This window comes from Mesocricetus auratus, unplaced genomic scaffold (genome assembly GCF_017639785.1).
Source record: "Mesocricetus auratus isolate SY011 unplaced genomic scaffold, BCM_Maur_2.0 Super-Scaffold_6730, whole genome shotgun sequence".
Lineage (NCBI taxonomy): Eukaryota > Metazoa > Chordata > Mammalia > Rodentia > Cricetidae > Mesocricetus > Mesocricetus auratus.
In genome coordinates, this window is record NW_024429184.1 from 48,343,276 (window position 1) to 48,365,326 (window position 22,051).

Here is a 22,051-nt window from a genome sequence, read left to right on the forward strand (position 1 = left end):
GCTGATTTCTTTAGGACTAGACCCAGGGATGGTGTAACTAGATCATATGATAGATCCATTTTCTTAACATATCCATACTTATTTACAGAGTGATGGCAATAGTTTACATTACCACCAGTAGTAAATGTGTGCTCCCCTCTCTAAACAACCACTATCATTTGTTGTCAGTTGTTTTGTTGATCTTTGCCATCCCGACTGATGAGATGAAATCTCAGAGTTGTTTTTATTGGAATTTTCTTAATTGTTAAGAAAGGGAAACACTTTTTGACATATTCCTTGGCCAATTCTATTTCTTCTATTGAGTACTCTCTGTTTATATGCCCAGCCCAATTTGTAATTGGATCATTAGTTTCCTTGACTTTTTAAAAAGTTCTTTGTATATTCTGAATATTAATCCTCTGTCAGCAATACATGTAACAAGGATTCCCTTGCATTTTGTGGGTCTTTTCTTCACTTAATTATTTCCTTAGCTATGCAGAATTTTTTATTTTTATGAGGCCCTATTTGTCAATTATTGGCCTTAGTTCAAGGGAAAATAGAGTTCTATTCAGAAAGTCCTTTCCTAAACCTATATATTATAGAGTATTGCCTATGGTTTTTTTTTTAGTATTGCAGGTTTCAATTTGAGGTTTCTTATCCACATACAGTTAATTTTTGTGCAGGGCAATAGATACAGGTCTAATTGCACTAATTACAGTTTTGTAGTTTTATTTATTCTTTCTATAGCCTGTCGCTGTTTTTTCTCAGTATATGTTTTTATTTAAATTATAAACATGCATGCTTCGCATGCCAATCCCAGCTCCCCCTCCAGCTCCTTCTCCCTTGTCCCTCCACCAGCGCCCTCAGCCAATCCCCCCATCATTCCCAGGGAGGGTGAGGCCCTCCTTGGGGGGATCTCCAGAGTCTGTCATTTCATTCAGGGCAGGACTTAGGCCCTTCCCCATGTGTCCAGGCTGAGAGAGCATCCCTCGATGTGGAATGAGCCCCCTGAGTTCATTTGTACACCATGATAAACACTGATCTACTACCTAAGACCCTAGAGATTTCTGAGGCCTCCTCACTGACACTACATTCATGGAGTCTGGATCAGTCCCCTGTTAGCCTCTCAGCCATCAGTCTGGGGTTCAAGAGCTCCCCCTTGTCTGTCAGCTGTCTTTGTACGTTTCACCAGTACCCTCTTGACGCCTTTGCTCATCACTCCTCCATCTCTGTCACTGGGTTCCAGGAGTTCATTTCAGTGTTTAGCTATAGGTATCTGTCTCTGCTTCCATCAGTCACTGAATGAAGGTTCTACGATAGCATATAAGGTAGTCATCAACCTTATCATCATGGAGGGGCTATTAATGTAGTCTCTCCATTATTGCTTAGTTTTCCAGTTGGTGTTATCCTTGTAGATCTCTGGAAATCTCACTAGTGTCAGCTCTCTCCTCAAACTGTCACTGCTTTTATTCCCTTCTTAAGTTCAGAGTATTGATTCTGGTGCTGTGTTTAGTGTTTTTGCTGTTGTTGATTATTATTTGTATATATATATATATGCATATATATATATGATCTTTTTGACTGTTTGAATAATGAAGTTTTTCTCTTTTTCTTTCAGTTATGGTAGATAGTGTTGCTGGGAGTAGTAGTCTAGGTTGGTAGTCACAGTCTTTTAGAACTTGGAATGTATTACTTTGCAGTTTTCCTGGCTTATAAAGTTTCCACTGAGAAATCAGGTGTTATTCTGATGGGTTTTCTTTTATGTGTGATTTGTGTTCTTTTGTCTTGCAACTTTCAATATTTTTCTTGTTCTGAATATTTAGTATCTTAACTGCTTTAAGCCTTGGGGAGTTTCTTTCCTAGTCTTTTCTACTTAGGATTCTGTAAGTGTATGGATACATCTTTCTTTATTTAGGGCAATTTTTCTTCAATTGTATGTGCCATTGTCCTGGATCCTTTCCCTCATCTATACATATAATTTGAAGATTTGCTCTTTTGATGGTCTCACACTTACTGCATATTTCTTTCTTGTGCTTTTATATGTTTTATATCTTTCCTAGAGATAAGTCAGGCATCTATTGTTAGCTCTTGGAGTTTAGTGAAGTATTTGTTCGTGGGTTCTTTAAATTCCTTTGATAAAAATTATTATTGTTCATTTTAACTCTTTGTTCTTCTCAGTGCTTAGCTATGAATCTCTGTTTCTGCTTCCATCGGCTATTTTTAGATGAAGGCTATATAGTGGCATTGAATGTAGTCACCAATCTCATTATAGGGCAAGGGCATTTAAGGCAGCCTCTCCAAAATTGTTTAGACTCTTAGTTGGGGTCATCCTTGTGGATCCCTGAAGATTTCCCTAGTGCCAGATTTCTCATTAAGCCCATAATGGCTCCCTCTATCAAGGTAACTCTTTCCTTGCTCTCCTCTCTGTTCTTCTCCCAACTCAACCCCCCTGATCCTCTTTGTTCTCCTCCAGGTATAGAGAGGGAAGGAGTGATGAGCAAAGGGGTCAAGGCTATGTTGGGGAAACCCACAGAAACAGTTGACCTGAGCAAGTGGGAGCTCACAGACTCCAGACTGACAGCTGCATAAGACTGAACCAGGACCCCTGAATGTGGGTGTCAGTTGGAGGGGGCAGTGGAACCAGTATTTATCCCTAGTGCATGAATAGACTATTGGAGCCCATTTCCTATGGAGGAATACTCTCTCAGCCTGGATATGGGGTAGGAGGAGGGGGGAGCCTTGGTACTGCCCCAAATGATGTGACAGACTTTGATGATTCCCCCAAGAGAGGCCTTACTCTCTCTGAAGAGTGGATGGGGAGTATGGGGAGATAGTGGGGATAATGGGAGGATGGGAGGGAAAACTGGGATTAGTATGTAAAATAAGATCAGTTTAATTAGAATAAAAATAATTTTAAAATATATATAATTCTTGGTTCTTGAGTACATCTGGTAATTCTTGTTAGAGAACACTTCTATAGGCCTAGTGGGTTTGATGGAAAACATGCTATCTTAGGTAGTCACATTGCTTTCATTTTTATGATTTGGTCTAGGCTATCTTTCTTTGGTTGTGCATCTGAAATAATAATCTGTCCTGCTGGAGCTAGAGCAGATAAATTGGTGGGTGAGCTGTTTAACTTGACCAGGCAAAGATGGCTCCCCAAGCAGAGGTGTGGAGTGAGGCTTGTGGGACAGAGTTGGCAGTGAATGGAGAGCAAGAAAGGAGCTTCTTGCCAATCACAAGTGGCTCAAGCCTGCAGGTATAGAGATGGCCATGGGAGAAGGAGGACCATAAGAGATGGGATAGGAGAGGGAGTTATGCCTGAGGATGTGGAGATGGCCATGGAAGGAGATGAGTCAGGATTGGAGAAGTTAGGCCTGTGGATGTAGAGATGCCTATGGGAGGAAGGGAACCATAGGAGATGGGATAGGAGAAGGAATTGCAACTTACTCTGCAAAGGTGGCTCAAAATCAAAGAGGGTTCACAGCCAGGTCTTGTGTGAGGCTTGTGGATGTGCAGCTGGCAGTTGGCATTGGAAGGAAATTGCCACTTTTTTACTCTTTTTAATTTTATTTTTATTGAAAACAAAGTTATTTTCATACAATATACTCTGTCTATAGTTTCCCCTCTCTCATCTACTCCCAGATCCTCCTCCCCATCCTTCCAACCCTATGCCAAAAGGTAAATAAAAAATAAACAAGAATAAAAAAAATGAACACACAAACAAAAAATAAAAATAAATAACAAAGAGCAATGTGGGCACGTGTGTGTGTGTGCGTGCACACACACACACACACACACACACACACACACACACACACCATAAACTCAAAATGTGAAACTATAATATACAAAAAAAGCATCGGTAAGAAAAAAATCCCAAAGAACGCCAATACTAATGTTGAACTGTTTCTTTTCTTTCTTTCTTTTAATAACTGAAACAAAATTCTGATCTCTTGCCCCATTTTATACAAAAGATAATACAGTGACCTCTAAATAAGCACAGGGCAGATGCTCAGTGTTGTTCATGCAAAGGAAAACTGACATTTTAGAGACAAAATTCTGAATCTGGCAATGTTTCAGTTAGCCCCTTCCCCTTCCTTTTTGCCTATAATGCCTCTCCCTGACTGTTGCTTTGTTGTTTTCTATTAAATAAATTTATTTTAATTTTGCTTTGTTTTTTTCATGTATTGAGAATAGTTGTGTTTTCTCCCATAATATATCATGATTATGGTTTCTCCTGATTATGGTTGCCACCTCCCCCAATCCTGATCCATTTTCTTTCTGTCTCTCAGAAACAAACAGGCTACTAAGGGATAATAATAAAATAAAATAAAATTTGTAGGAGTAGAGGCAAGGGAAGCCAGGATATACTATATGAGAAATGAATGTATTTCCAGCAAAAGGAAAAAAATGTTTAAAAGAGAAAGAAATCAGTCTTCAGTTTTGTCATTAGTAATTAACACATATGAGTAATATGAAAATAAAACAACTTCACTAAAATTCACTAGTCCGAAAAGCTTCTCTATGTAAGTTTGTGTAGAACCCAGGAAGGACATTACCACTAATTTTAGTAGTGTGTCCACCTCTATAGCTATCAGCTGTATTCATCAACAGAACAATAATGAGTATATTTTAATTATGAATTTTTTCTGCTAGCTATCCCAGCATTTCTTTGCTTCATCCAAGCAAAATTCAGTCTTATATAGTAAACAATTCCATTTACTGAACTTAAGTATGCTTTCAAAGTGACATCAGATATAATGGTAAACATACTAATTTTGAAACAATAAACTTGTCATGTGAAATTTCTGAAAACGAATACGAGTAATTCTTCTGGTTTTCAATGAGACAGGGCATCCCAATGTCAGGAGGTCATCATAAAACCTCATGGGTAACTGAAGCTAGGGAGACACTTAGGGAGTTGGGAGGCAGCACTAAGAGCTAACTGCATCATTACCTCTCACAGTGAACCTGACTTTATTTCTAGTGTTCAATTTCCTTTGCCTATTCATTCTGGATGTCTTTAATTTCCATGTACTTATGCCCAAGTCCAAGTTATAGTATGATTTCTTCTCTGTTTTAGATAACACAAGGCCCTCCACACCATCACAGGTGTTAGAAACTGGCTGAGGACAAGCCATAGTCTTTAGGTCTAGCATCTAGCCATGTGCATCAATAGTGAGAATTCCTGCATGGGATGCAGAAAGAGCTGCTCCACTGAAGAGAGAGAATGAAACAAGGAGAAATTATTCTCAGAAAATACACTGTGTTAGAAATATCCACTAGAAGAGCACAATCACAGTTATATACTCACTGTTACTCCTAATCTTACAAAATAGAGTCTAACCAACATAGGTATGGTTGTTTTTTTCTTTTACATACTATTTTTATACTTTGCATGATTTAAATATACTTTCAATTAAATTGCTTTTTGTATTTTCTCTGCTAAGGAATGCAGCTGACTCATAAGAAATTACATTATGTTTTCTGAGTCTGAGGCAGTATTAAGTAAATAGAAGCTCGTGTATGATCCACATATAAAACTGCTGAGCAGACCTGGAAAAGTTAATATAAACTCTTTTTAAAGGCAATTATCCAGTCTGGCTGGTGGAACACTTTGTGTTTATATTGAATTTTTCTCAAATGGAGTCTTTATCTAATCCTCGCAGAAATCCCCAAGACAAAAATATTTTTCATTTTATGGATGAAGAAACTGCTACAGAAAAAAATGACTTTCCCAGCATCAGCCAGAGAATTCGTGATGTAAGGATTAAAGCTCTTCATTCATTACCTGGTGCTAGTAGCTCACAATGTTCCCTAATATCTACTCATAAAATGTGTTTTCTGGATGAATTAAGTTCAAGAAAAAGACTCTTCAATCCGAGTGTGTCACTAAGACAAGATCACATGATACTTATATTTCCAGAGCCACCTTAGTTAGATAATCACATTCTCCATGTTTGACTTATTCATTTTATACATAAGACAATATATTCCATGGTTTAAAATCTCAAATATCCTTTCAAGTCTTTATATCACTTTAAGATTAAGAACTCTGACCCTCATTACTTTCTATAGCATAGTGTCTAACTTCATCCTGATACCTCCAGCACAGAAGGTGTGTTGCCTCCCAAAGCAACGCGCTAGGATCTCAGAATAGTTGCTAGAATACTTTGTAAATCCAGGAAAGATCCATATTTTGCCACCACTAGAACTAAATCTTTATTTTTCTCTTGGTTAAAAAAAATTCGATGAATTTGCAATGACTATTAGATCATTCATATACATGAGATTCACACACACACATCCATATTAGGAGGCGTGTGTGTGTGTGTGTGTGTGTGTGTGTGTGTGTGTGTGTGTGTGTGTTCATTCACTGGTGCAGCCCCATAGCACCCCAGATCTGTGGCTACAGACACAAACAATTTTCAACTGAGTTTTGGAGATCCAAACTCAGGTCCTCGCACTTGGGCAACAGGCACTAAGTTATCTTAGATTTTAACTAAGTTTCTTTAACATTTCTTAAATGGGTTGATTTCCAGAATTCTTACCAAGGTTGAGTCCCTTGGATTTTCAAGTTGCCTCCTCTAGATTTTTGTATTTTCCTTGTGCATTTATGAATATCAGAGACGGCTCTTTTCTTGAGAATAGTACTTAAGAATAAGTTATCTTATTGTCATATTTGTCATCTTCTTCCCTGACATTTGAAAAATTGCAGATTTATAATATAATTTTAAGCATAGTGAAAGTGAGAAATTATTCTAAGAATGTGATGCAGTTGAGCAGCTATGAATTTGTCACATGGTGAGTAAAATTCACAATCATGGGTGCCATAAGATAGGCACTAATTATGCACTTCTTAAAACTATACTTATCATTATTTGTAATTCCAAATGTCTATTCATTAAGTAAAAGTATCATTCATGTATGTGATAAAAATATCAAAACTTCAGATAAAATAAACAAGACAGTGGTTGCCAGTATCTGCCGCAGAGTTTCATGGAGTTTCAAAGGCTCCAAAGGGTCCTGTGGCTGTGGAAAGGGAGCCTGCAGTAGCTCTGGAACAACCAAACAAAGGAAGTCTTGTGGGAAGATGCTTTTAAAGTGGACTCATAAAATTGAAAAGAAAGATGGTAGAACATAGTCACACTAGGGAGAATGAAGAATCTATACCCTTCACTGTCACATCTCAGCCAGCAGCTAAGATGAAGTTATCCTGTCATCAGATTCATGATGTGGATGCTGGAAATAAAACTTGAGTTTTCTGCAAGAGAAGCAAGCACTCAACCTCTAAGCCATCTCTCCAGAACCTGTTCTTGCTTCTCTATGAAAGATTTGTCTATGAGACATAATCCCCAATGTATTTGGTATCCTACAATTAGAAATTCAACCAAGAGCAATCATCATCCGTGATAAACATTCTAATAATGAAAGCATTTTAGATTTTCTTTTTGCATATTCATCAAAAATAAAACAACCAATTGAGTACATTTCTCACTGAAATATTATTCCAAAATAGATTTTTGCTTGAATCCTTCCTCTTCTAGAATTTAGTTAGTGCTACTGATAAAATGCAGAAGGTTAATATGTTTCACATCATTTACTTCCTGAGTTGAAAAGACAGATGTTTCACATCTGCTCTGATCTGCATGATGCACTACTGCATCAGGCTCAGGCAAACTGGAAGTGTATTACACAAGCCTAATGTGACAAGCTGCCAGTCTAGGGACAGGTGTGTAGAGGTTAAATTCAATAGCAATTTTACATATTTAGCAAAGGCAACAATGTCATATCACTTTGATTCTAAGTTTCAGTATCTGAAAAACATTCTGTGTCAGAAATTTAGCAACTGCACTAATGAAATCTGGCAATTGGGATGTCATGTCCAAATTACAGGAAGATATACACCATCCATATGACCCTGTTGTCCACATGTGAAACTGAGGACCAGCTCACTGTGTAGCTGACAAACTTCCCCTAGATCTCAGATCAAGATTTGCTATATTTTATATTTCTCTTTCATAAGGATTATTTAAACACTCTGACCATCTGTTCCCACAAGTAACTCACTGTGTGAATGAAAAGATATCGCCACTACCCACAGTTGATATGGATGCTTTTTGTTTTAATGTTCTTGTTTTGTTTTAAATTGTTCTACTTTGAATTCAAGAACAGGAAATACTGACTTCTCATCTTCATCAATAAACTATTAAGTACTTTTTTCACAGTTAATGGTCTATCCCCCTTGTTTAAGTCAGCTGTTTCTGTAGGTTTCTCCAGCCTGGTCTTAGCCAATTTGCTCATTATGCCTCCCTCTCTGCAACTGGATTTTAGAAATTCAGTTCAGTGTTTAGCTGTGGGTATCTGTTTCTGCTTCTGTCAGCTACTGGATGAAGGCTTTAGGATGGCATAGTCATTATCAGGGAAGGGCATTTAAGGTATCTCCACTATTGCTTAGATTGTTAGTTGGCGTTGTCCTTGTACATCTCTGGACATTTCCCTAGTGCCAGATTTCTCTTTAAACCTATAATGACCCCAGAATTACAGCTGGTAAACCAACATAGGAATGTGAGTGTCAATTAGGAGACCTGGGCAATCTATGGGGCCTCTGGCAGTGGATCAGTATTTATCCCTAGTATATGAATGGACTTTGGGAGCCCATTCCACATAGAAGAGGATACTTTCTCAGCCCAGACACACGGGGGAATGCCTAGGCCCTGCTCCAAATGACATGACAAACATTGAAGATCCCCTATGGAAGGCCTCATCCTCTCTGGGGATCAAAAAGGGGATAGGAAAAGGAGTTAGTCGGGCGGCAGGGGAGGAGGGGAGGGAGAGGGAACTGGGATTGACATGTAGAACAAGCTTGTTTCTAATATAAATTTTTTTTAAATCTGAAGACAAAGAAAGAGAAGGTAAAAATTAATGATCTATCCACAAGGTAAATCAGTCTTTAATTCCTAAATCCCTTAGAATTGTCAAAAAAAATCTGTGTAATTTTAGAAGGGTGAGGTAATGGCCCTGGAAGATATGTCAAGGTATAAGGGTCTACTTAGAAATAATTCAAAATGTGCTGATGCTAAAGATCTTAGTGAAAGAAAAGAAAACTCATTTTATTATTACTAGCATAATGCCATACTGCAGGTGTACATGTGCTCTAAATGTATGTGGCACAGCAGATACTTATATGGATTTGGAAGAAAGAGTTGGTAGCAAAAGAGATGGCTTAGTGGATAAGAATGCTGGCTGCAAGCTTGGTCTACAAGAGCTAGTTCCAGAACAGCTTCCAAAGCTACAGAGAAGCCCTGTCTCAAAAAACCACAAAAAAAGAATGCTGACTGCTCTTCCACAGAATGTAAGTTCAATCCCCAACACATGTCAGACCCATAATCACCTGTAACGCTAGTTCCATGGGATCAAAAGTCCTCCTCTGCCTCCATAGGCACCCCAACACTTGTGTAATATGCTCACAAAGACATGCAAGCATACACATAATAAAAATAAATCCTTACTTAGAAAAGAAATAGTCAACAACCATCACTCTGTTTTACAGATTTTGCCTAGGCTAAATATTAACAACTTTTTAAAGTCATATTTTGTGGTCTATTTTAAGCATGTTTTTCTTTTTAAAGAGGTGTTTTAAAAGATATATTAACACAATGATCCATAACCACTATTTCATTCTCACACCTATGAGAAGGCCATGATAACTCCAGTCTCTCTCTCTCTCTCTCTCTCTCTCTCTCTCTCTCTCTCTCTCTCTCTCTCTCTCTCTCTCTCTCGTGTGTGTGTGTGTGTGTGCGTGCGTGCGTGCGTGCGTGTGTGTGTGTGTGTGTGTGTGTGTGTGTGTTCAGTCTCCAAGGTGTCTGGTCCATAAATGCAATACACATCCACAGAACTCTACTGTGAAATATACAGTAATTGTGTCAGTGTGTATGGATATGAGAAAGTATAGTATACACATTTTTAGGCAACTAGAATGCTACAGCATGATGTTGGAGGTATGAGGTAAAAATAATTCTTCTGTTGGATAAATAAAAATGGTAAAACACAACATGCCTTGACACAAACACACAGGGAGCACATATACTCCTCCTTTGTTTCTATCAAACATAATTTAGTGCCACCAAAAATGTTGTTCGTTCACTCTGAGAGCTATTGGCTACTGATGAACTAATTAACATTCCTTACATATGTACCACGACAGAGAACATGCTGCACTGCAGTTTGGGGGAAGAATTCCACACATTTCAGTGTTTGTTCTAGAAGATGTTCCTTACACAGACTTTAATGTTGTAATTACAATGGTTTTCTTTAGCACTCAAAATAGTGTAAACAGTTGGAGGAGTCCATTTAAACATAATGAGAATATATTTAGTACCATGTTTTCCTAGCTGGTAGAAAAGTACTATAAATTCAGGATAAAAGTGGTCCTCTGGGAAAGTCAGGCACTCAAGCTTTCTTAACCAGAAACTTTTTAGAAACAGTAAGCAGTGACTAAATTTTTATTCCTGAAACGTATTTCTGAAGTTTTATTGCACTGGGAGATTTTTAAGGAATCATTGAAAATTTTGTGTTAAAGACCTTTATAATCAAAACTTTTACAATGTGATCATTCATGATTTATCAGTTTTATACATCTAAATTTCTAATATTAGGATAGTTTATTTGTTTTACCTCTTATTGAAAATATATTCTTTTCTCATATAATGTATCCTGATTTCAATCCCCCCACCTCTACTCTTCCCTGTACTTCTCCATATCTATTCCCAACCCAATCTACTCCCTTTCTGTCTCTCCTTAGAAAAGAACTGGTTTCTAATGGCTAACAAAAACATAGCACAATAAAATATAACAAAATGAAAGCCATCACATCAAAGTCGGACAAGGAAAACAAACAGAGGAAAAAAATCCCAGAAGAAGGTGCCAGAATCAGAAACCCACTCATGACATACTCAAGAGTCCCATATAAAATGCTAACTGCTTACTCACAAACTTTCAGGGGGTTCTATTTCCATCGAAGAAAGACTGCTTGGAAAGGCATCCATGGTCTTGCCCTCACATTACCTCCACCAGCTTGATCTCTCAGGCCATGCTTGAGCAAAGACATAAGGTCTCTCCAAGCCAAATGGGCCAGTGGTCAATCAAGGACTGCCTGTGTGCTCCTGTTCCATGGCTTGCTCAGCCTGTTTCTCCACCTGGGAGTCCATCCTCTTCCCAGCCTTCTCACTGCTTGGCATCTGCTATACCACTTCCCTCAGAAGTGTTTCTAAGAGGTAAGACGTTTTGTGAAAGAAAAATCATTTATAATTACATTTCCTACATTTTTTTCCACATAGGGCTCTGCATTTGACTTCCCTCTTTCCTTCCTTCCTTCCTTCCTTCTTTCCTTCCTTCCTTCCTTCCTTCCCTTCCCTTCCCTTCCTTCCTGACATATACATCCTTCTAAATTGTCATATCACTGACAACCAAGACTCTGTTTGGTTCTTTCTGGAGATTTTTCCATATCAGATTTTTCCAGATCCTGAAAAAAAACATGTTATGGGGTGAGGGAGAAGGTACAGCAGATGAAGATTTACTGACAGTCAGCAGGTATGGGGACCAGTGTCCAGATAATTCCTGTAAATGCTACATGGACAGCTGGCCCATCGGTAACTCCAGTTCTCAGAATGTGGAGGTGGGCTCCCCAGAGCAAGATCCCTTGGGAGACTACCCTTCCTGGTGACCACTGAGCATCAACTGATAGAGCCTGACTCATCGAGTGAGTAAGGTGAAGAATGGCCAAGAAAAACTCTTGACATCAGCCTCATACCTACAGAAACACACACACATACATGTGCAGCTGCATCACTGAGAGCCCATCCCAGCATGTGTAAAAGCTGGAATCCTGGAGTTCTCTGCTCCAGTGCAGTGCTCAGGCATCCCCATAGGTCAGAGTCTCCTCATCATCCCTCATTGCTTGCATGACCTTGGCGAGGAAGGGCCTTGTGCATTTGGTAGCAACTTGCTGAGACAAATTGCCTCCTTTTAGAACTTCCTGAGGTTTTTTTTGTTTGTTTAGATTTGTTTTCATTCATGCTGCGTGTGCATGTGTGCTATGTGTTCCTTCCATGTTGGAAGGAAGACATAACCCTTGGTGCTGGAGTTACAGGTAGTTATGAGCTGCAACGGTGGGTGCTAGTAACTGAACTCTGTTCCTCTGGAAGGCAGGAGAGTGCTTTTAACCTCTGAGCCACCTCCGGCCCTGAGGACTTCCTAAGTCTTGTTGAGACTGCCTCCAGGATGAAATGATTCAACTCAGAGAAGATTACTATACAACACACCCATACACACGTGCATGCATACACACAGAAGCACCACAGACACACATATATATATAAACATGCATATATACACCACACACACATACACACACACACACACACGAAAAAGAAAAAGTAGAAAAAGTATTACTTGATTCATGAGTATAAATCTATATATAAGATCTATTTTGTGATTTGTAAATTAAATGCACACACTTATTTTGTCTCCTTTCATCTTATCTTTTACTGAGAAGATGACTCTACCAAGGGGACTCTATTAGACTGGAAGTGCTGAACCTGTCTCAGAAACACTTTAGCACTGGAGACAACCCAAGGTTGGCAGAAATACCAGCACCTGTGCTTATCTTGATGCTATTGTGATGCCACAAGATTAGATAAGCAGAGAATTTCCAACTCTTTGACCTGGCTGCCATGGCTGCAACTCAGAGAAGGAGACTTTGTTCAGCAGTCCTCACAGGTTATTTGCACATACTAGAATGGAGCCATTGCAGACTACAGTGAAGTGACAGTATACTTTTCACTTAAAGTCTTTTGTGCCCTGTAGCCTGAGTGTTTTCAAAGCATTTTCCTTTTTTCATATATGCTCAACAATTGAAACTATGCTCTATATGTGCTTTGCATATTCCTCACACCTCCCATCTCACTCAGACTGAGAATGTACACACTTCTATAATAACATATTTCTCGTGTCATCATAGATCAAGTTCCTCTAATTCATATTCACATTCATATTTTCTTCTTTCCTCCCTCCTTCCCTTCCTCCTTCTCTCCCTCCCGCTCCCCTTCTTCCCCTCCCTCCATCAGTCCCTCTGTCTCTTTCTCTCTCTCTGTCTCTTTGTCTCTGTCTCTCTGTCTCTCTGTCTGTCTCTCTCTCTCTGTCTCTCTCTGTCTCTCTCTCTGTCTCTCTCTCTGTCTCTCTCTCTCTCTTTCTCTCTCTCTCTCCCTCTCTCTCTCTCTCTCTCCTCTCTCATTTTCTCCCTCCCTGTCACTTACCTTCCTTACATCTAGTTTCACAGCACTGGGGATTTGAACGTACTCATTTCTCTTTAAAAATTATTTTCTGTATATATTGTAACGTGCAATAGACATCCCATGGGATATTGTTTAAAAGTGTATTTTGATTTAGTAAATATAGGATAGGATCTAAGATTCTGCAATCCCAACCAACTGCTAGACTACATCACTGTTTTCATTGGTAAGTGACTAGATAATTTATCTGCAAATAAGAGAGCAGAACCTTCATCCTTTTTTGTTTTTTTCTTAACCAATGTGTTCTCAGTGCTTGGATTTTGTCTGATACATAGCATTTGCTCAATTAGCAGTCAAAGGATAAAGGAATGAATACATTTTACTTAAATAGAGAGAAACACAAAATGGCTTGCTTGTTACATATGGTTTTCAGTGGCTGATTTGCAGAGACAATTTGGGAAAGTCAATGAACTTCTCTGAGCCCCAGTTTCCTGATTTTCACAGAGAGTTCTACATATCACCTCTCAGTTCCATTGTACCTTAAAGCATATGACTCTGTGAGTTCATAGGAATCAGAAATACAAGTGTTTTCCAACCAAAAAAAAAAAAAAAAAAAGAAAGCTGTAATATGTACAGAGAGGACCTGGGGAAACCCTGTGCAGACCTTGCGCTTACTATTTCAGTTTCTGTGAGTTTATATGAGCTTTATTCGTGCTGATTTAGAGGACCTTGATTTCTTGGTGTCATCCACCCCCCACTGACTCATATTCTTTCTACCTCTTCTTCTAAAAGGTTCCCTGAGCTCTGAGGGGAGGGGATGTTTAATGGGGCATCCCAGTTAGAGCTCTCTCCTCTCTCTTTCCTTTTACTACCCCCTCTCTCTTTCTTTCCATAATGTTTGGGTGCAGGTGTCTGTATTTGTTTTCATTTGCTGTAGGAGGAAGCTTCTCTGATGATGGCTGAATAAGGCACCAATCTATGAGTATTGCAGAATAACATTTATCACTATTTTTAACTAGTAGTATTTGGTTTTACCCTAGGTCTCTGGGCTATCTAGTTTCTGTTTTTTGGACACCCAATCAGTGTTGGCTATGGATTCCATCTCATAGAGTGAGCCTTAAGTCAATTCAGATGTTGGCTGGTTACTATTACAGGCTTTGTGCTACCATTTCCCTAGCATATTTTGCAAGGATAATGCCACTGTAGACCAAAGGGTTGGTGACTATGTTACTGCTTACATTTCTCTTTTGATACCCTACAGAGTACCTTCCTGTACCAAAGACACTAGCGTATAGGGGTGAAGATTCTATACAAGGACCAGCTCTATCTCTGCATGTTCGATGACTTGTGTGGGTGTTTTCTCCAGCAATGGAACCATGCTGTCAGTTTATGGAGAGCAAATTATTGTCTTGTTTGAGATTTCCATGGGACCTCTTTGGCCAACAACTCAATTGGATGTAACCCAGTTCTGGTACTAGATGTTTTGTTTGATGAAAATAAATGTCCAACTGTAACTCCATCACCCCATTATTTGTACAGTTCATTTGGATCACCTTCCCAATTTTAGTAGGTTTCCACTGTATTAGGCTTCCATCTATCCCTTAAATACCCCCAATTATACCTATGTCCCTACATTACCTCCCTATTGTGAGGTAATTTCTTGTACACTGTGAAGATATGCCTTTGTCAATGCACCTTCTGATTGGCTTAATAAAAAGCTGAATAGCCAATAGCTAGACAGAAGATAATAGGTGGGACATCTTGGGAGAGAGAGGGGCATTCTGGGATGAGTCTAGGCACATAGGAGCCACCAGAAAGACATAGGAGGCAGATATAAAATATGGAAGAAAGATAATGAGCTATGTGACAGAATATAGATTAATAAAACAAGTTAATTTAAGTTATAAGAGCTAGTTCGAAACAAGTCCGAGATAAAGAAGCTTTCATAACTAATAATAACCGTAATTTTTTTTTATTCTCCAGATTTATTTTGGTAAAAAAAATCAGATATAACCTTTCAAAAATTACATTAATGTTTAACATGCATTCAAATAACTTTCTTTTTTTCCAGTTTAAATTTAGATAAGATATGAGGTTGCTTCACAAGTCAGTTCCAGGTCCCTCTCCCATTCCCTCCCCTCCTCCCGTGCCCTCCCCCCAACCCCCCCCCGTTATCCCTTCATTCCCCCAGGGAGGGTGAGGCCCTCCATGGGGGTGTCCATAGTCTGTCATTTCATATAGGGCAGGGCCTAGACCCTTCCCTAAGAGTTCAGGGTGAGAGTGCACCTCACATTGTTCTATGGGAGTCCAAAGTCCGTGTGTATACTTGGGATGGGTACTGATCTGCTGCCCAAGGCTCAATAGGTTCCCTAGGCCTCCTCACTGACACCCAAATTCAGGGGGGTCTTGATCAGTCCCATGCTGGATTCCCAGGCTGATGCCTGGGATTCAAGAGTTAACCTTTGTCTGGTCAGCTGTTTCTGGGGGTTAAACCAGCCCAGTCTTAATCCCTTTGATCATCAGTCCTCCCTCTCTGTTACTGGCTTTCTTGAGTTACTGGCTTTCTTGAGTTCAGCTCAGTACTTAACCAGCCGCTAAATGAAGTTTCTGTTTCCCAGAATCTCTGGCCATAGGATTGTAGGCTGGCACTCCCCAGATCTATGTCTAAATTCCATATATGAGAGAGTACATGCCATGTTTCTCTTTTTGTGACTGGGTTACCTCACTCAGGATGGTTTCTTCTAGTGTCATCCATTTGCCTGCGATCTCATGATTCCATTATTTTTTTCTGCTGAATAGTACTCCATTGTGTAGATGTACCACATTTTCTCTATCCACTCTTCCGGTGAGGGACATCTAGGTTGCTTCCAAGTTCTGGCTATTACAAATAAAGCTGCTATGAACATAGTGGAACAGACATCTTTGTTGTATGAATGGGCATCTTTTGGATATATGCCTAAGAGTGGAGTTGCTGGGTCTTGTGGTAGGTTTATTCCCATTTTTCTGAGGAATCTCCATACTGATTTCCAAAGTGGCTGAACCAGTTGGCACTCCCACCAGCAATGGAGGAGTGTTCCCCTTTCACCACATCCTCTCCAGCATAAATTGTCATTGGTGTTTTTGATTTTAGCCATTCTGACAGGAGTGAGATGGTATCTCAGAGTTGTTTTGATTTGCATTTCCCGGATGGCTAAGGATGTTGAGCACTTTCTCAAGTGCCTCTCAGCCATTTTAGACTCCTCTATTGAAAACTCTCTATTTAGTTCTGCAGCCCACTTTTTAAGTGGGTCCTTTGCTGTTTTGGAGACTTGCTTCTTGAGTTCTTTGTAAATTTTGGAGATCAACCCTCTGTCAGATGTGGATTAGTGAATATTTTTTCCCATTCTGTGGGCTGCCTTTTTGTCTTGCTGACTGTGACCTTTGCCTTACAGAAGCTTCTCAGTTTCAGTAGGTCCCATTTATTAATTGTTCATCTCACTGTCTGTGCTACTGGTGTTATGTTCAGGAAGCTGTCTCCTGTACCAATTCGTTCAAGGGTACCACCCACTTTCTCTTCTAAGAGGTTCAGTGTGGCTGGATTTATGTTGAGGTCTTTGATCCATTTGGACTTAAGTTTTGTGCATGGCGATTAACATGGATCGATCTGTATTCTTCTACATGCCAGTCTCCAATTATGCCAGCACCATTTGTTGAAGATGCTTTCTTTATTCCATTGTATATTTTTAGCTTCTTTGTCAAAGATCAGATGTTCGTACGTGTGTGGGTTAATACCCGGATTTTCAATTCGATTCCATTGGTCTACCTGTCTATTTTTGTGCCAATACCAAGCTGTTTTCAGGACTATAGCTCTATAATAGAGCTTGAGGTCAGGGATGGTGATGCCTCCGGACGTTGCCTTGTTGAACAGTGTTGTTTTGGCTATTCTGGGTCTTTTGTTTTTCCATACAAAATTGATTATTGTTCTTTCAAGGTCTGTGAAGAATTGTGCTGGGATTTTAATGGGGATTGCATTGAATCTGTAGATTGCTTTTGGCAGGATTGCCATTTTTACTACATTGATCCTACCTATCCAAGAGCATGGGAGATCTTTCCATTTTCTGAGGGCTTCTTTAATTTCTTTCTTTAAAGATTCAAAGTTCTTACGATACAGGTCTTTCACTTGTTTGGTTAGCGTTACCCCAAGGTATTTTATGTTGTTTGTGGCAATTGTAAAGGGTGATGTTTCTCTGATTTCTCTTTCAGCCCTTTTATCATCTGTATATAGTAGGGCTACTGATTTTCTTGAGTTGATCTTGTAGCCTGCCACTTTGCTGAAGGTGTTAATCAGCTGTAAGAGTTCCCTGGTAGAGTTCTTTGGGTCATTGATGTAAACTATCATATCGTCTGCAAACAGTGAAAGTTTGACCTCTTCCTTCCCAATTTGTATCCCCTTGATCCCCCTTTGTTGTCGTATGGCAATAGCTAGAACTTCAAGTACCATGTTGAAAAGGTATGGAGAGAGTGGACAGCCTTGTTTTGTTCCTGATTTTAGAGGAATTGTGTTGAGTTTCTGTCCATTTAGTTTGATGTTGGCTGTTGGTTTACTGTATATAGCTTTTATTATGTTTAAGTATGTCCCCGTTATCCCAGATCTCTCCAAGACCTTTATCATGTAGGGGTGTTGGATTTTGTCAAAGGCTTTTTCAGCATCTAGTGAGATGATCACGTGATTTTTGTTTTTCAGCTTGTTTATATGGTGGATTACGTTGATGGATTTTCGTATGTTGAACCATCCCTGCATCCCTGGGATGAAACCTACTTGATCGTGGTGAATGATTGTTTTGATGTGTTCTTGGATCCGATTTGCCAGTATTTTATTGAGTATTTTTGCATCAATGTTCATGAGGGATATTGGTCTGAAGTTCTCTTTCTTAGTTGTATCTTTGTGTGGCTTGGGGATCAAGGTTATTGAAGCCTCATAGAAAGAGTTTGGCAAAGACCCTTCTGCTTCTATTGTGTGGAACACTTTGAGAAGAATTGGTATAAGCTGTTCTTTGAATTTCTGGTAGAATTCTACACTGAGGCCATCTGGACCTGGACTTTTTTTGGTTGGGAGACTTTTGATGACAGCTTCTATTTCCATAGGGGTTATAGGTCTATTTAAATTGCTTATCTGTTCTTGGTTTAGTTTTGGCAAATGATAGCTGTCCAGGAAGTCATCCATATCCTTTAAATTTTCGAATTTTGTAGAGTACAGGTTTTCAAAGTATGACCTAATGATTCTCTGGATTTCCTCAGAGTCTGTTGTTATGTCCCCCTTTTCATTTCTGATTTTGTTAATTTGCGTGTTCACTCTCTGCTGTTTGGTAAGTTTGGACAAAGGTTTGTCTATCTTGTTGATTTTCTCAAAGAACCAACTCTTCGTTGCATTGATTCTTTGTATTGTTTTCCTGGTTTCTACTTTATTGATTTCTGCCCTCAATTTGATTATTTCCTGGCGTCTACTCCTCCTGGGGGAGTTTGCTTCTTTGTGTTCTAGAGCTTTTAGCTGTGATGTTAATTCTCTGGTATAACTGTTCTCCTGTTTCTTCATGTGAGCACTTAGTGCTATGAACTTTCCCCGTAGCACTGCTTTCAAAGTGTCCCATAGGTTTGGGTATGTTGTGTCTTCATTTTCATTGAATTCAAGGAAGTCTTTAATTTCTTTTTTATTTCCTCTTTGACCCAGGGATGGTGCAGTTGAGCATTATTCAATTTCCATGAGTTTGTAGGTTTTCTGCAATTTGTGTTGTTGTTGAATTCTAATTTTAAGGCATGGTGGTCTGATAAGATGCATGGAGTTATTCCAATTTTTTTGTAGCTGCTGAAGTTTGATATGTTGCCAAGTATGTGGTCGATTTTTGAGAAGGTTCCTTGTGGTGGTGAGAAGAAGGTATATTCTTTTTTATGTGGATGAAATGTTCTATAGATATCTGTTAATCCCAGTTGGGTCATTACTTCTATTAGACCCTTTGCTTCTTTGTTGAGTTTCTGTCTGGTATTTCTGTCTAGTGGTGAGAGTAATAACCGTAATTTTTATGATTGGCTCTTTTTCACAATTTCCCAAGTATAGTACATCTGCTTTAAATAAATAAGACACTGTGATTAATTAATAAGCATTCAAATGTGGTTTTCATATTTTACATTTTCTAATTTCTTTAATACCCAACCTCTATAATGTTTAAACCTCTATAATTCAAGTATTTACCAATGAGTTGATTATTCTCTCAGCAGATAGCAATTCTTAATCTCAAGTAGAAACTATACTTATAGATCTGATGGAAAAATTATTTCTGAATTGAAATTAGAGCTAATTCATACTAGTTTGTGTTATTTCTATGGTAAGAATTCCAAAGCTACAGATAATAAAATCAAATTTAGAAATTTGATTTCATGAAAATTAGAATGTGAATTCTAAACTAATGTCAAGGATATAAAATTTCTGCCTTTTTCACTTTAATGAGTCTGTCATACATTAATTTTAGTCATGAATCATGAATACCATTATAAAACCAATAATACCTTTTGAGTGTTGAGAGCTCATTCTCTGCTTTGTTGCTATTAAAGGCATATACCATTTGAAATTTTTATAATGTAGTGAAGAAGTTTTTCACTATACTTTTCATTGGTCTGGTAGTATCTCCAGGTTAGCTCTCCTGTGTGAAGAGTCCTCCTGGGATTTTTTTCTGGAAAGAGAATCAGCGTCACTGTAGATTGTTGCCAGATAAAAGTGTGTCAAGAGTGCTTTGTGTTTTTCTATTTAATGTAATTTCTTTGCCATAGACAACAAACATCACTGAGGAAAATTCCTTCAGAGATTTCAGCACAAATAATTACTCTGAGTTTCCATCAGAACCCACTGAAACAATGTCAGAGATTGAGCAAACCAGGACTAGGGAAGAAAGGCCATTCAGGTAAGAACTTCATGAAGCACATAGCACAGACTGGAGATATTGTTCAGACAGCAAGGAAAGCAGAGAGGGGGTTCTATTTCTCTCTTCAGTTAAGCATAGGGTTAAGCAAATCCCACCAGCATCTTATCCAGGAAACTATATGAGAAATGGACAATTAACTCCATCCAGCAGTTCATCTTACCTTATTAACCATCCATGACTAATAACCAATGTCCAGGCAGTCATTTGTCTATATGCCAAAATCCACCACACCCACACAGACAGCCACATGTGTGAGTCATCTGATCATCATGGAAACAGCCCACATATTTACTAGACATGTAGGTTTTAAAAATAATTTTCCAAGTTCACAAAGAAATCACTATGTTGATTCTGTAAACATTTTAGTATTCCAGAAAGCTGATTACGATTTCTTTGCTAGAGAAAGAACAATGTGATAACCAAAGATGATTACAGAACCAGGCTCTCTGCCACTGAAGGAAGAGTTTTTATGAATAGTGACTTGAAATATCACAAAGAGATGTCAATTTAAATGTGAACCTATGAATTCACAAAGAGAGAAAGACAAAGAGACAGAGATAAAGCACTAAAAAAACATTTAGGGGTGCCTTCTTTTGCTACTTGGCATGGTGTTATATGCCTGCTGATTCAATTTGAATTGCTTACCTACAGGTAAGGTAATTGGAATGGGTGTATGAAACCATGAAAACATAAACTTTTCTAACAGGCAAAAAGTATTATCCTTTAAAAGGCAGTTAAAATAATCTATTCTTCCAACCTACCTCATCCCACTACACACTACATTTCTTCTGTGTTCATTGCCCCTGGACTTTGTTAAACCATCCACTGTGGAAATCTTTATGATTATCTAGGATCCACAGTACTGCTAACTGAAGAGTACATGTTAGAAAATGCATTGTCAATGAACACAAACTTGGATAAACATGAGCTTACTCCCTCATACACAAAACAGTATTTGACAAAAATAAAATCTAAAACATAATTCATGCAGAGAAAAGATTCCAAATTCTGAGTTAAGGGCTAGATTTTGTAAAAGAATACACACGTATTTATATTAGTTAGATAATCGTTGATGTTTATAGTAGACTTTTTATGGCTATTAGTGTGTCCCTATTATCTTCACCCTGCAGAAAAGCAACCAGGGCACATAAAGGTTAATTAGTTTCCTGTAACAACAGGGTCAGTTCAGATAAAATTACATTGCAAAAGATTGAATCCCTGAGTGGTACGTTTTCTTCCTTCCCACCAACACACTCTTCTTTAATCAGCAGCTTAACCTCTGAACTAACTTTCCTTATTTGGCACTTACTTTAACATATTTAAGCTTTTGCAATAAGCTGTGGTAACAGCTTCTCAAAGGGCTGAAGTAGAATCCATACCGTTTCCTCTGCTTGTATAACTGTCTCCTGCTCTGTTAGACTCAAAACTCCTTCCTGTTTCTGGCGTATCGTCCATCACTTCCTCAGGCTTTCCCTGGCCTTCCCAATTAGGTCATACTCCCCTCTGTAAGTGCTCTTCCATGGTGTATATCTCTGCAGCTATTCATGTGATTGTCTGAAGTCATCAGGCTCCTCCTCCTCTCCAGTGTATGCTTCAGGAAACTAGGAATGACATCCCCAATACCAGCTCAATGGCTGCCACAAAATAAACAATCAAGAAATATTGATCAAATTAATAAGTGAATGAACCAAAGCATACTGGACTTGTTTCTCCGGAACTCCTAAATTTTCAAAATTGTACAGCTCATCAGTAGGACAGGACTAAGTATAAGCACCCAAGATTCCCTACTCATTCTCAGCTTCCTTGGGAAGAGTGAGCATGGCC

The 22,051-nt window shown here is 38.8% G+C and overlaps 1 protein-coding gene across 1 annotated transcript in view; it reads left to right on the forward strand.

Moving 5' to 3' along the window:
• Positions 1–22,051, forward strand: part of Cngb3 (cyclic nucleotide gated channel subunit beta 3) — a 168,116-nt gene that overhangs the window by 12,443 nt on the left and 133,622 nt on the right. The window contains 2 exon segments of the mRNA XM_005066722.1: positions 1,598–1,602; positions 20,076–20,206. Of these exon segments, the coding sequence (XP_005066779.1) occupies positions 1,598–1,602; positions 20,076–20,206 (136 nt within the window).